General features: G+C 34.0%; 1 protein-coding gene across 1 annotated transcript; it reads right to left on the bottom strand.

The window, feature by feature from the left end:
* Positions 1–8,783: 8,783 nt before the first annotated feature.
* Positions 8,784–11,072, bottom strand: LOC143439003 (olfactory receptor 8B8-like). The gene is made up of 2 exons (XM_076924712.1): positions 10,985–11,072; positions 8,784–10,012 (listed from the first exon to the last, which is right to left on the bottom strand). Exon 2 carries the CDS (start codon positions 9,994–9,996, stop codon positions 9,064–9,066), a length of 933 nt encoding a protein of 310 aa, XP_076780827.1. The 5' UTR covers positions 9,997–10,012; positions 10,985–11,072; the 3' UTR covers positions 8,784–9,063.
* Between the last annotated feature and the right edge of the window lie 5,103 nt (positions 11,073–16,175).

Raw genomic sequence — 16,175 nt, 5'->3', positions numbered from 1 at the left:
CAATGTAAAGGTTTTTCTGGTTACTGGCTTAAGGAAAGGCTGATTTGGAAATAAGGGTTTTTCTATGTGTTTTCTGAAGAGGTCATTAAGGTAGAAGTTATATCTTCCAAAATTATATGGATCAGACATGACAGAGGTAGGTCTCTAAAAGACTAGATTCCATAGAATCATACAAAATAATTATCTTGATACTAAAACTTGTTTTGAGATTTGTATATTACAGAATACACAGCTTTGGTGAATGAATCTTCTTATCACCTGCATGTTCACTGATGCCCTGGACTTCAGCTGGATGCAGTTAACACAGACATCAGAGGCTTATCAATTTACCCTTCACCTCATTCCACTTCTAATATCTCAATGCCCATATTCAGCTTGAAGAAGTTAATGAAGAGTCAGCGCCCCAATTCCCTGGACTTGGGACTGAGGTGATTAATATTAGGCTGTCTTTCTAGGGAAAAGTAATAGTTTTATTGGAACAGGAAAGAAGAGCTAAAATTGATTACACAGCTATAATCTATTGGTAGAAATCTGTATAATTGTTACTAAGCTGATGCAAATTTAAGGATTTCATTGTTATAATTTCTTCTATTGAAAATTTGTGGGTACAAGGCTTAGACCTTTTACTTCTCCAACAGGGGAAGTTGTGTGTTGCCTTAAAGAGTGTTGCTTTTATACCAACTATTTAGGCATTAAGTCTCTTGTCTCTCAGGTTCATGCTGTTCAACAAACTGATGGCTTTTGTATGGCAACAGATAGATGTTATTCAAAGGAAACCCATACAGGTCCATTATTACAGGCTGGAAGTAGGGGACTCTGAAACCTCTGTCATCAAGACTGAGGAGGATTAACCCCTAACTTACACGTGCTAAGCTGGATAGTCAATGATGGGTAAGAGAACACTTCAAGACCCTTGCCCCTAACTCTGGGAGGCCTCACCATTTTAAGTGAGGCTGGGGTCTTTGTTCTGACCTAAGGCAGGCACGGTTTCTATAAGTTTTACCAGCCTTCCCTTTTGAAAAAAAAATTAAAAAGGGGGACCTGTTGGGAGCCAACTTTTAGCAGAAAACAGCTAGAAAGCAGCTATCAACTTAGCAGCCATCTCGAACCATATACCCTGGTAGAGACTTGTTTTTCAACAGCCTACAACAGCTGAGCACACTCTGACAAACATCTTGTTTATCCCACATAGCTTGTTTTGCTGTTTAGTGACCCCAGCTGCATGGTGCATGTGGTAAAATGTCTTCACCTGTGTTCTCCTGCTTGTGCTTATAAATACCCAGGATTTCCTTGTAATAGAGGAGTCAATAGGAGGTCAATAGGAAGAGACAATAAGGAGAGAAAAATAGTGAAAGGAGATAGTAAACGAGACTTGACTACAGATCCTCTGGTTTGTCTCTATTCTTCGAGTCTCTTCCCCTTCTTATCCCCACTCTCTGTCTTGTCTAGAGCACTTAGCCCCAAAGAGTGGGGCAGTGTGGACAGCAACATAGTAGCCCCAAAGCGTGGGGTAGTGCGGTCCTCAACATCTTACAAATAGCTTTGATCATTTTTTGCTTGTTTCCTTTTCCTTGTTACTGCACTGTGGATGTATGCATATAGGTTCATCCCTCTCACATAATTAACACTAGGATGGGATAGGTTAGAATGCATTCTTCTAACATCTCCTGGAATGCACAGGAAAAATACCTAGGATACTGTCCCTGAATGGGTAATAACCAAAAACCTCAGGTAGACTGGGACAGTTGACTTCAGTAGTGACACCTGTGGGCTTATAGATGCAAGAAGCTTCCTGCCTTTTGTATCTATCACATTGACACTGCTGTGAAATTAGACTACAAATGGAATTTTCCATCACAACTGCTTTTCAATGCATAAAATCCTCAACCCCTCCCCACAACCATGCCATGTGCCCACAGTCTCTTCTCTCACACAGAGACCACAGCTCTGAAGGTGTACCGATTTAAGGAAAAATTCTGCTTCCACGTATATTTGTTTCTTTTATTTCCAAAATGCTTCAATAAATTCTGATCTAGCAGTTACTCTACCTCTATATTTTGATACTTTCGTGATTTGTGTCTGTGTGCTAAGATACGTCACCCTCATTGCCTGAGTATATTTTAGGGGTTGCCCATGCCCACTCTCTCCTCACAATATTTGAGAATATTGGCTAAAATATATTACAATTCCATCAAGTGGCCCAATATTGTAATGCAAACAGTCAAGAAGTGATAGAAGATTGTGAGTGTCCAGCAAGCATGACCAGAATAGTCACTCACAGGACAGTCTAGATGGCACAGTGAGTCCATAATACAGAAACATAAAACCAGTAAAAAAAACAAAAAATAAATTGAAAATTGAGTCAAATGATAAACATACAAAATTAAAATAATTAATTTAATTAATTTAGTTAATTAATCAAATTAATTATTAAAATTAATTAAAATAACAAATAATAAATAAAACATTATTGGCAAAGAATCCCGTTAATAAATATTTTGTACTTAGTGACCTATATACGATATTTTCTGTTGCAAAGTATGAGTTTGCTAAGGGCATAAGAGTTAACTTATTCTGGATAAGTGTGAGTGATCATGGCCTGGAAACAAAGATTTGAGTCTCACTAAACACAATTCTTTAATGTGGAAGCAGTTTCATGGAGCTTTTCTGGTAGTAGAACAGAGTCACAAATCAAGGGATTTTAAAAGTACACTGGTAGAAACAGTAAGTGGGTTATAAACAGCAGGCACCGGAATCTGAACTATAGGCCCCACATGCTAACTGATTGCATTTTTAGCCATTAGTGGAGAGTAGAGCTTTGTTATGTTAATGAATTCCAGGAGTTTTCTGTGTCAGGGTGTTAGGTCTGATAAGAAGGTGGGAAAGTGATGGCTCTTTGGGTACCTAAACATAGCCCCAAATGACTGTAATTAGGCTATTATATCAATAACATTTCAAACTTTCCATATTTTAGACATTTTTATCAGTTATGTGGGCAGCTTCTTTGTGGTAGCTCTTCTTAGCACATTAACATGCCTTCCAGTCTCCGCCCAACATTTAACCTACCAACATACAGGTAAGAGCCTCCCTTCCATGTCTTCCCTTCTCACCACCCCCTCTTTCCTTGTCCCCCTAATAACTGTATTTTATACTAGACTTGTCCTATGGCTGGTACCTGGGGGTGAGGGGTGATGCCTCATCATGAGCCTGCTGAGGTACCCACTCCCACCGTACCATACCAAGTTCTACAAAACAAATATGGTTTTGTATATTCATATTGAATATACAAAAATTTCATATTGAAGTGTGCTTTTATCAATAAATGATATAGATTTATTCTTAGTGAAACAAACACAGACTCAGACTCTGTGGTTCTGAGACATTCATGTGATAATTCTAGTATGAATACCAAGGACTAATGACTGAAATAATTCTTTTTATTATATTAGATATTTTCTTTATTTACTTTTCAAATGTTATCTCCTTTTCTGTTCCCCTTGCCCAAGAGTCCTCCATCCCACCCTCCCTCCCCCTGATTCTATGAGTATGTTTACCCACTAACCACCTACCCACTCCTGTCTCCTCATCCTGGCATTCCCCTACACTGGCCCATGGAGCCTTTATAGGACCAAGGACCTCCCCTCCCATCAATGCCATACAACTGATACATATGCAGCTGGAAACATGGGTAGTTCCATGTGTTCTCTTTGGTTGGTAGTTTAGTCCCTGGGAACTCTGGGGGGTCTGGTTGGTTGATATTGTTGTTTTTCCTATGAGGCTGAAGAAATAATTCCTGTTAAACATAGATCACGGTGAAAAATAAATCTTGGAGAAAAACTGTGTTCTTAAAGTTTGATTGCCTAATTAAACTGAATTGACAGGAAAGGTTCAAAATTTACAAGCCCAGATGATAATTACATTATTTTGGGATACCTATGGCCTTATCCTCCAACAGACATGCCTTACCCAGCTGTGTGTCAAAACTAACTTCAGGTGATTAATAGATTAAAAACTTTGAAATTGATTAACTAGCAAAGCACTCACTTGAACCACCCTAAAAGCAGAAAATGTTATCTGATACCCTAATCTTAGGCCCCTAGCTCCCCACATCTTCTTGTAACTTTTCACATGCAATTTGAAAAGGTTCAACTTATAAGATGAAATCATTTTACTGTCTCAGCATTTTACCTAACCTATTACCTAACCCTTAAATATCACAAGAATAAGATAGTTGTAAGAACAAAGTTGTTATTTTCTTATTATGACCAATTTGGTATGACATTTTTATACTAATCATAAAATGAAAATTTATACGAACTGCCTAAACAAAAAGGGAAAAGATTCAAATGGAATAATCCTTTAAAACTAAAATATTAGCATAACATATCAATCCTCAAAAGACAGCAAATGGGGAAAATAAGAGTCATAAACAACAAAATAAAGTAGCAAAATAGTATTAATAAATCTTCAACTATCAGAGACCATGTAGGAAAATAGTTAATTAGTCCTTATTCAAGAGATTTAAGATGACTCAATGAAACAAAAAAAAAAATGCATATATATTCTGTCTCCATGAGACTCACTTTAATATTAAGGATACAAATAGAATAAAAGTGAGGGGATGGAAAAAACAATTCTGTGTAAACCTAAAGCAAATGAGAGTTTCAGTAAGAAGAGTTATATCTGTCAAAATAGATGTTAGACCAATATTTTTCAGGTCATATGTAGGTTACCACAGTTACAGTAAGTTCATGAATGCAATAGTTATGCCCTTTCTCAAAGAATATACTTCACATCACCCCCTTCTTTTGGCTCTAACATGTATTCTTCACTCTCTTCTATGATGTTTTCTGAAATTTAGGGGTGATAGAGATGTTGCATTTAAACCAGCACTTTAACCAGTTTTATGAATCTGCATTAACTCTGCTACTCACTTCTAAGTAAAACACTGTATGGCTCTAGGAGAATCTAATTTCTGGATATAAGTATTTTTAAAGATACAATTTAGCACCATGTTCATTACCAAAACAAAATTAGCAGATGCGCAGCCAAGGCTTAAGGGCCACCCTTGCCATGGGCTCCTGATTAGGGTTCTATATACAGTACCATGCAGAGTTCTCTCTTGTTGAGTGAACCTCAAAAATGCAATGAAAGGTTATTTCTAGAACAGTCATGCTACTATTGAGCTAATGAGCACATGTGCCTGGCAGGAAGGTATTGCAGCTTCTGGGGTTCAAAGATGGATAAGACAGTTGAAAACATTTCTCTCCCAGTCTCCTATATAATATGGTCTACCATCACAAAAGCTAGCCAAAAGAATAAAACCTTCTAGCTCAGATGCAGAATGATTTCTTACTGTCCAGTGATTAAAGTGCCTGGTGCCTTTAGCCATAGGATGTCACTATTTAATCTTCATTTTCAATTAAAATCAACAGTAATGCTCTTTATTGTATATCTAATCACAAGTCATAAGGTATCATACAATTGGCAATCATATGTAATTTTCTGTGACTAGTGCTATTCACTTCTGAATGGTGTTTTACCTAAGGTTTCTATTGGTGTGGTAGAATATCATGACCAAAGGCTCCTTAGAAGGAAAGAGTTACTTTAGCATGCATATTTGCTGTACAATCCATCATTAAAAGGAATCAGGACAGGAGATCCATTATTAACCTGTCAGAGGCCCTGAAGCGACACTGCTTAATCGTCTGCTTCCATAGCTTGCTTACCCTAGCTGTAATAGGACTCAGTATCACCTGCCTATGGATGGCATTACCTCATAGTGGGCCAGCCCATCAACTGCCAATCAGAAAAACGTTCCATGGTCCAGTTTTAGGAAGGCATTTTCTCAACTGAGGTTTTCTATTTCAAGATGTCCCTATCCTATATCAAAGATAAATAAAAAAAGTAGTCAGCATAAAAGTTTTCTCCATTAAAGCTTTTTTTAACTTATATTTTTGAACATTTCATCCTGTTTAGCACATAAAGCAACAGTGAAATTGTCAATATTTGAAAAGAATAGCAATAATTTAGCCATTCAAGTGCCTTCAGTTACATTAATGCTTATCTTTATTAGTTTTCAAGAAAGGTATAGATTCTCTTAATGACAAATATTGGTCCACATAATAATCAGAGGTATGATGTCTTCATTCACATACACTGCCTACAGGGGTCAAATATGATAATAATTTATTCATCTAGCCCCAGGAATCTCATGGGAAATGAAGTGGAATAGCAAAATGGAGGTTTTCCTAAAGCTAAAAGACTATGTCTACCAAGGGATCTAGCTATCTCACTTCTGGGCAAGCAGCCAAAGGACAGATGATTTTTAAATTGTGAATTATAAAAGAAAAAACACATTGTTCTATAAAAAATACATTTTCACTATTTAAAAAATGCTATTGCACATAAATCAGAGGTATGTTCTGAGGCAAATGGCTCTATGAGGTCATCTTCACTCTTTAAAATGACTAACTTGTGAGAGTCTTGTGACTTCCCTTTTATCACGAACTAAAAGCAGAATAATGATATAGTCTTTGAAAATTTCCTAAACAAAACATATGAGCAAGTATAAATAAAATTACATTAAAATCTCAGAAATCCTTTTTTATAAAATCTTATTACCTCCTAGCCACTTTGATGTATCCATACTTACTTGCTAATAATTTGTATGAAAAAAAATGTATATCTCACTATTAGAAATTGCTGATCCCTTACAATCAATTAATGTTCCTTTCAAAAATTCCCTCATCATCCTTTTTTGGGGGTGATAGAGCCTTTATGTCTAGCAGTGAGTAGAGTTGATGTTCACAGGGAAGATGTTTGGCAATGAACTCTACCTTCTGATGACCTTGAGCGCACATCAAAATCATACTTATTCACAGACAGGACAGCTGAGATGCCTCTCAAAGTTTGTACATCAGCATGTCTTCAGTGGAATTCCTAAGTTCCTGCTGCTGTTGCTACTGTAGGTATCACCTTGAGGGAAGTCTTCGCCTGGTACCTTGAGAGGCACAGCAGACTATGGGAGTAGGTCTGTGTCATGAGTATCAGCACTAACTCTAAGTCCTGAAGTGGACTGCATTCTTCAGTTGATTTAAAAATACATTTGCAGAATATATTACATATTGCTGCTAATCACAGAGAATATACACTTCATCTTAAGCTAGTTTTCTTATAAATTCCAGCATCACCCCCTATGGTGGGTGACATAAAAGAAGGACAATAACAAATGTTTATTTCGGTGAAAGGGATCTGACATCTTTCATATGTTGCTTATAACCATAAAGGATGGAATAGAAATTCAATGAAACAGAAACACTTAATAGTTTAAAATAACAGTTTAAAAAATTAGAAACAGTCACAGTGTTAGAAATTCTACCTCTAGAAGAAATTATACTCTAGCAGGTAGTGAGTGGAATTGAAAATGTATGTCTATACATTTCTAAATATATGTATATTTTTAGATAATTATTTATAAAAATTAATGGGTTTATACTTACATTAAATTATTTTTATATACATTATTTTCATCATTTTCTATTCCCCCAACATTTCCCAGATCCTTCTATCTTTTTATCCATTCAACTTTAGTTCTTTCTCAAGCAGAGACAAAAACAAACAAAAAGTTCAATAAAATAAAGAACACTAAACCAAAATAAATAAAATAAAACACCCTTCAAAAAACTCTCGCAAAACAAACAAATGAAAATAAAATAAAAAATGTGGTTCATTTTGTGTAAACTTAAGAGTTATACATTAACTACTTAATGGATATACATGATGTTTTATATCATTTTTTAAAAATATATTTAGCTGTAAAATTTAATAAAGCACAGACTCATTAAAAAGTTTGGATGAATATCACAAAAAACACAATAAGGCAATAAGAGAGGACAGTATAGCGTTCTGGTATATTTTATGAATTATCTAGAGGACAAAATAGATAGAAATAAAAAATTTAAAGGCATGCTTTACAAAGGAATCGGTGACCACATAGAAAATTCAAACATGCAGATGAGTGAAATCTAGAAATCAATTTAGGACCCAGACAATTCAGGAAGACATCCCAAACATGATACTGAAAAGCATGGAGAAAAACCTCAATAAAAAAATCAAGACACTGAAAAGAACCAAAAAGAAGCTATGAATCAGTCATTCAAATAGAAACCAAAGCATAAAGCACTGTCAACAGAGTAATAAAAGATTCTGAAAGCATTGGTAAGAAATACTATGGTCAAATTTCAGCCAATCTTTTCTCAGCTGCACTGGCAAACTATGTATCCTCCTGCTCAAAGTAAGAGGTATCAACTTGTTTCTATGTAAAAAGGAGTATGATAAAGAAAAGAATCAAAGTTCTTGTTAAAATGCTGTTTAAACTAGCATTATATTTCTTGAAACCAAAGCCAAATTCCAAAAGAGAATTGTTATGCCAATATTTTCTTAGCAAATGATATTTTTAAATACAGTAGATTCAGTCCATATTACAAAGTACTAGACTTGAAATTAAGACTAATAGATTACTCTGAACTTATTATTTAATGGGCATTAGTAACTAATTTCATTAAACTCTATATCTTTCATTGACATATATATGTATATATGTGTATATATATGCATATATATATATATATATATATATATATATGGTATATCCTTACAATATTCACATGATTAATGTGACTAAAGAAGTTTTGGGGTTGTATTTTTAATCAGTAAAGAAAAAGTGAATCAGAAAACAGTCATTTCAAAGAGATACGATTAAAGAACATTGTCCAGAATGATACAGACTAACCATTTTGATTTTATTTAATAACTATCAGACCATTGTTAGAGCAAACACTGTAACCAATTTAAACAGCCTTTAATTAATAAAAACTATTTTAAAACACTTAAATACTGAAAGTATACATGACAACAGTATGGAAACAAAGAAAACTTCAACAAAAATATGAAGAGGAAAAATATACATTACCTCACTGTGATGAAACACTAAGACAGTGAAGCAAGCACTACACTGAGAAAACCTTGGATCTGTCACAATTGTCACAACTAAGTTTATCACTAAAACTTTCTCCTGCTCAAAGTTTTTCTCAGGGCAAGTTTGACATCTTTATTCCTCAAGCTGTAGATTAAAGGATTCATCATGGGGACCACAATGGTATAGAAGACAGAAGACACTTTGCCCTCATTCAAAGATCCAACTGAGGAGGGTTTTAGGTACATAAAGGCACATGACCCATAAAACAAGGAAACAGCAATTATATGAGAACTGCAGGTGTTGAAGGCTTTAGATCTGCCTGCAGTAGATTTTATTTGGAGGATATTAGAGAGTATGAGGCCATATGAAATAAGGATGACAATACTGGGCACAGTGATATCTTTGCCCCCTACAATGAAAATCTCTACCTCATTTACATAGGTGCTTGTACAGGAGAGCTTCATCAATGGCAGAACATCACAGAAGTAGTGGTTAATGGTATTCCCATCACAGAAGGTCAGCCTCAGGATGCATCCAGTATGGATCATGGCATCAGAAAACCCCATCAAATATGAACCAAGCATAAGATAGGAACAGACTTTAGGGGACATAGCAACATTATACATGAGAGGATTGCAGATAGCCACATAGCGATCATAGGCCATTGCTGTCAGGACATAACATTCAGAGATGACAAAAAAACAGAAGAAGTAGAGTTGAGTCATACATCCTGCAAAACCAATGATATTCTTCTTTAGTACAAAGTTCATTAGCATTTTGGGTGTAACAACCGAAGAATAACAGAGGTCTATGAAAGACAAGTTAAAGAGGAAAAAGTACATAGGGGTGTGAAGGTGAGAATTCAGCACAGTTAGAAGGATCAAGGTCAAATTCCCAAAGGCAGTTATCACATACATTACTAGGAAAACTAAGAACAGAGGTATCTGGAGGTCAGGGTTATCTGTTAAACCCAAGAGAATGAACTCTGTTACCAAAGAGCCATTTGTCAGGACCATTCTTCTCTAATAGAATCTGTGGAGATAAAAAGGAAACAGTGAAAGAAAAGTGCCACAGAGACTGTACAAGTGTTTGCTCCCCCATACATATGACCCGTATGCTGGGAATGCCTGAAATTACTCACCTGCTTGCTGGAGTCTATGGGAGTCTAAGTCAAGAAGTGTCAATCAAGAGTACAATGATTCAGTTATAAATGTGATTTAGTTCTGCAGACCCAGTGTTCAGCATGTTAGTAATACTAAATAGTGCTTTGCTATAAACTTGTGTCTGAACAGATTGCATCATACAATTGTCCACTCAGTTTAAATAAGTTGTATTCACCCCAAACACATAAAAGAAAGTGTTAGGGGAAAGCATATGTGAATTAGGTTCACTTTGGGCAACTCACAATGAGTAAATTGTTCAAAACAAGTTGTAAATCTTATATGATTTATCCCAGATTTCATGGATGTCTCTAAATAGGTTTTACATAAAAGTTACACATTAACATATACTTCAAAACATACATAGAAATAACCTATAGACTGATCAGATTGTGCATATGTATCTGCATTTATATGTATGTATTGTATGCATGTTAGTGAAAAGGAGTCCATACCCATGAAGGAAAGCATATGTGTTATATAAGAGTGTTTGAAAGTAGGAAGACAAAGGAGAAATAACATAATTAGGTCAATCTCAAAAGAATGATAGAAATTTTTATAAACTTATCATAGAAGTGAAAACTAATTTTTTATCCTGTCCTTGCTATCCCAAAGGATCATATCAATCCAGAAGTCTGTTTGTTGAATTTTAAGAATCTGAAGTACAAAACTAATTTCTCACACTTCTTGGAGATCTTTTGAAATGCTGATAATAAAGTATAGTACGAATCATTAATCCTCTGATTAGTTAGATAAAAAAAAAATAAATAGTTTTTCTCTTGTTCACTTTTAGACTGGTGAAGATACCAGAAAATTCATGCAGTTACTTTTATTCTGCACTTACCTGTGTATTCACAGTATAATCTTCCCCAGTATCTTCCTAGAGAACAGACTCTAGCTATAAAAAGGAAATGAGGTGTTTTCTTTTATATGGTGGACCATGACATATCTTTATGAACTTAGGGACTAAGTTATGACCTCTTTAGTATGTCATTTGTCCTTATGCCAATACTGAACTCCCATATCCCAATGACCTCATCTCTTAAGGGAAATCTTTTCTTGTGGTTCCTTTTTGGTTTTGTTTGTGAACATTTAACAGCAAATATAATCCATAAAGACCACACCCCTGATATTCCACAGATTTCCACTCAAACTTCCTTTATACTTTATTCCAGTTTTATATATAATATATCATGTCTCCTGAAATACATATTAATATCTTTTTAAATTTGTGATTCTTACTGTATTTATTTTCAATTAAACTGGATCAAATTCAGGAAGGCAAACCTGATCCTGAGATAGTACTTTGTCATTTTTCAAAATTCCAGTACTAAAAAATCACTTTGCCCTGTCTGGCCCTATATTAGTTTTCTGGAAAAAAAATAATGTGAAGACAATGTATAAGAGAAGAAACTGTATTGGGGACTATATAAAGTTTCAGAGCATAGGTTAGTCCATAAGCAATATAACAAGGAGCAGACATTGGGTTGGAATAGTAGCTGAGAGATCATATCTGATCAACTGCATACATTGTTCACAAAGCTGGCACTGGATGGGTTTTTGAAAACTCAATGCCCACCCCCAGTAAAACACTTCCTTCAATAAGAGCAAAGGTAAACTATAAAGAACACACCCCTAATTCTCTCAAACAGTTCCCCTAAATGGGGACCAAACTTCCAAGCATATGAACCTATGGGAATCATTTTCATTCAAACCCGTATAAACCCTAATTAAATATTTTTGGTAAAAATTGAAATTTTTCTTAGCAAGTGCACTGCTCAGATGTTAAATGTAACAGTATATTAATGAGGCCAATGATTTTACACTCATTACAATAAAAATGGAGGCTATGTACTTAGACAGGCTACTTAGCATTTCTGCTTCCCAGGTTCATTTGTATAAAATAAGAATTGTTGAAAAATATTATAAAAATCATCTGATCCTTTTGTTACTAAATTAAAAAGAATTTTTTTAAAGAATGTCATTGTACTTGAGGATATTATAAAATATCAGCGATGAACATCAGATGCTATTGAGTTAGGAAGAAATAATATCCAGATTAATACACCATTAGTAGAAAATATCATAAGTTGAATATTTGCATAAATTAACAGCAAAAATGGATTATTTCTATCATATATATTACTGGTTCTAGGAGGTTTTTTATGATACAAGAGAGATTATAAGTATCAAGCATCTGAGGTGGGAATTGCTTTAAATTTGTGATGTTAATTTATAGATATATTTGAAACCTTTCCCAGGTTGTGTAAGAAAACTTCCTCATGCACTATCTACCCACTTGCTTTGATTTCTATTTGTTCCCAAATATGTATGAATAAAAATTGGGATTTTAAATGATCTGATTTTGATAAAGGGCTGCTTATGAAGTATCAGTGTTCTAGCAATAGCTCAGTCTACTCACTTCAACTTATTTAAACTGTGTCTACTCCTCTGTGGTCACACATAACTCTAATCTCAGAAGTAGGAACATTGAGGTCAAAAGATTACAAGTTGAAGGTTTTTTCATAATGCAATGGATTTCAGAGAACACCTAGAATATATAGCTAGATTCTCTTTCTAAAACTATATAAACAAAAACATAAAATAATTAAGTAAAACTTGAAACTAAATGTGCATTAAGTCAGTGAATGGGCAGGTTTACTTTTACTTATAAACCGTCAGAAAGCAAATATTAAACATATTGTGAAATGTAAAGATCCCATTGCTACAATCTAAAATACTTAGACAATAGATGAGTGATTGTAGATATTTTATTAGTAATTTGACTGTTTATTTTCATGGGCTAAGGATACAGCTCTATGGAGGTTTTTCTAAAGCTAAAACTATGTCTACCAAGGAATCCAGCTATCTCACTTCTGGACAAACAGCCAAAGAACAGATGATTTTTAAATTGTAAAATATGAAAGAAAGAACACATATTTCAATAAAAAAAGATTTTTCACTATTTTGAAAATGCACATACACCAGAGATATGTTCTGATCAAATGGCTCCATGAGGTTATCTTCACTTTTTAATGTGACCAATTATTGAGAGTCCTGTGACATCCCTTCTATCATTAACTACAAAAGGAATAATGATATACTCTTTGAAAATTTTATAAACAAAACAGATGACCAAATATAAATAAAACTACATTAATACCTCAGAAATTTATTTTATAAAATTTTATTACCTCCTAGCCAGCTTGAGGTATCCATAATTGTCAATAATTTGTATGAAAAATGTATGTCTCATTATTTGAAGTTGCTGTTCTCTTCAAACAATTGTTTTCCTGTTACCTCATCATCCTCTTTTGAGGGTGATAAAGCCTTTATGTCTAGCGGTGAGTAGAGTTGATATTCACAGGGAAGATGTTTGGCAATGAACTCTACCTTCTGATGACCTTGAGCACACATCAAAATCACACTTATTTATGGACCAGACAGCTGAGATGCCTGTCAAATTTCATGGCCTGAGGTCAGCATTTCCATTTTGGTCAACCTTCAAGAATGGCATATTTAGCTTGATCATGACAGCTCTTTTTGTTCTGGGAATACTTTTATTCCTGCCCATTCCATTAAAGCTTGTCTTTAACAACATCAACATGTTGGCAGCCAAAGTATATGGATTGAAACTGAAAATGGACCCCCCACCCCCAGACAGAGTTATTAATTTAACAGGCTAGCGAGCCAAGGATTGGTAAGATTCTGCACAGAGCCTTACCAACCTAAGACAGAAATGTATTGCTTTTGATGATGTATATTCTATAACGAGTAAGGAAGGCATTCTTGTCAGAACAACCTAAGACAGGCTCAGTCTTGTTTATGAAATAAAAAAAGTGGGAGATGTGGAAAGATTTTGGTGCTGCTTAGCAGGAATCTGACATTGGTCAAGGACAAGGAAATGGGCTTCATTAGGGAATCTGACATTAGGCTAGAACAAAGAAGTAATCTCAGGCAGTAATCTAAATCTTAAGCTAGGCCAAACAAGTAATTTCAGGCAGGAACCTAAATCTTAGGTTCCTTATCTTAGTAATTATCTTAGTAACTATCTTAGGCTAATAGTCAGTCATGAAGATGACTTTGGTCTAGGACAGGGAAGTAGGCTCAGATATTTTGGTCATCCTGTTAAGCCCTTAGAAACAGTGATTACTGGAGTGATCATGTGACTTTGCTCATTGCCTTGTGAGTTCTTTGGCTATCTGGGTTTATTGTCTTGCTTGTTCCTTGACTGTTTGCACCTATTGTATTGCTAGTCCCTCAACCTAGATCTGACTTGAATACTTGCATGTAATTAAGATGGTATAAAAGCAGATTGGGAATAAACCCAATAGATTAAGAAAAAAATTTAGAGAAAGCTTAATTTCAATTAAAACAATAAGAGGTACATTGTGCTCAAGTCAATGCAGCGGAGGATCAGTAAAAATGATGGAATCTGTCTAATTTTAAATTAGCCTTAATTTTAATACTTTATTATCAATGGAAACATTTAAGACAAGAAGAACATGTGAAACAATATGCATTTCTATGTATTTATATGTATCAAGATCTTGTAAACATGTATATAAGACTGTGTTACTGTTTCTCAGACATAGATATTTGCTTCAAACTCATCAGGACTATATAGAGGATACAAGTATCAGATTCAAGAGAATAACTCTTTCTGAAAAGAATAAACACAGATATAATGTCTTAAAGTAGGTAGTGGTAGTAACCCTATTTCTGATGCTGATTAGTAGATATCTGTGAATGTATATTATTTTTCTTTTTTATACTCTTAATAAACTTACTAATTATTTACGTGACTATAAAATAGTCAGGTAGTTATGGAATAACTTTAGGAGACATCTTTCTACTATGGATTATCTAAGTAAAAGAAGAATCTGTAGAGAATAAACATATTACTAGTAAGATAATTTTAAGTAAAGTTAGATGTCTTTTTTAGGAAATTTCATAAAACATATCCACATATGTAGAAATGGAGAAATTTTGTAAGATTATAAGAGAGTAAAAAGTATTAATTTATATAAAATATATTGTTATACATTTTATTATATGTGATAAAAGTAAGAAAGCTGAAAAAACAAACTCCTCCAAATTTCTATGGATTAACTCAAAAAAAGAAAATATATCTGCAGAGTATATTAGGTATTGATTGCTGCTAATCACAGAGGATACACACTTCATCTTAAGCTAGATTTTCTATAAATACCAGCATCACCCCCTATGGTGGGTGATATAAAAGAAGGATATTAATACATGTTTATTGCAGTGGAAGGGACCTGAAATCTTTCATATGTTGCTTATAACCATAAAGGATGAAACAGAAGGGTAATGAAACAAAAAACTATAAATACTTTAAAATAACAGTTTAAAAAATTAAAAACAATAACTGTGTTATAAGTTCTACCACTAAGTAGTAGTAAGAGGACTTGCAAACATATGTCTACACAATAAACTTGGTTCTAAGAAATATATATATATATATATATATATATATATATATATATATTGAGAGAGAGAGAGAGAGAGAGAGAGAGAGAGAGATATAGTGAGAGAGAGAATTATTCATGAGTAAATACCTACTGGTCTTATGCTTTTATTAAAAGAATTTTTCATATACATTATTTGCATCATTTTCTATTCCCCCAAGTCTTCCCAACTCGTCCCATCTCTTTATCCATTCAACTGTAGTTCTTTCTCAAGCAGAGACAAAAACAAACAAACAAAAAAAAAAACCAAACAACTCAATAAAATAACGAATACTAAACCAAAACCAAATAAAATAAAACACTCTACAAAAATCTCTCACAAAACAAACAAACAAAAATAAAATAAAAATGTGTTTCATTTTGAGTAAATTTAACAGGTATATATTAACTACTTAATGGATAAACATAATATTCTATATCACTTTTTAAAAATATATTTAGCTATAAAAAGTAAGAAAGCACAGACTCATTCTAAAGTTTGGAAGAATATAACAATCACAAGAAGAAGACAATAAAAAGGGACAGTATAGAATTATGGTTTAT

This window comes from Arvicanthis niloticus, chromosome 26 (assembly GCF_011762505.2).
Source record: "Arvicanthis niloticus isolate mArvNil1 chromosome 26, mArvNil1.pat.X, whole genome shotgun sequence".
In the NCBI taxonomy this organism is placed as follows: Eukaryota; Metazoa; Chordata; class Mammalia; order Rodentia; family Muridae; genus Arvicanthis; species Arvicanthis niloticus.
The sequence above is the reverse complement of the archived record's forward strand: the minus strand, read 5'-3'. Positions and strand labels throughout refer to the sequence as shown.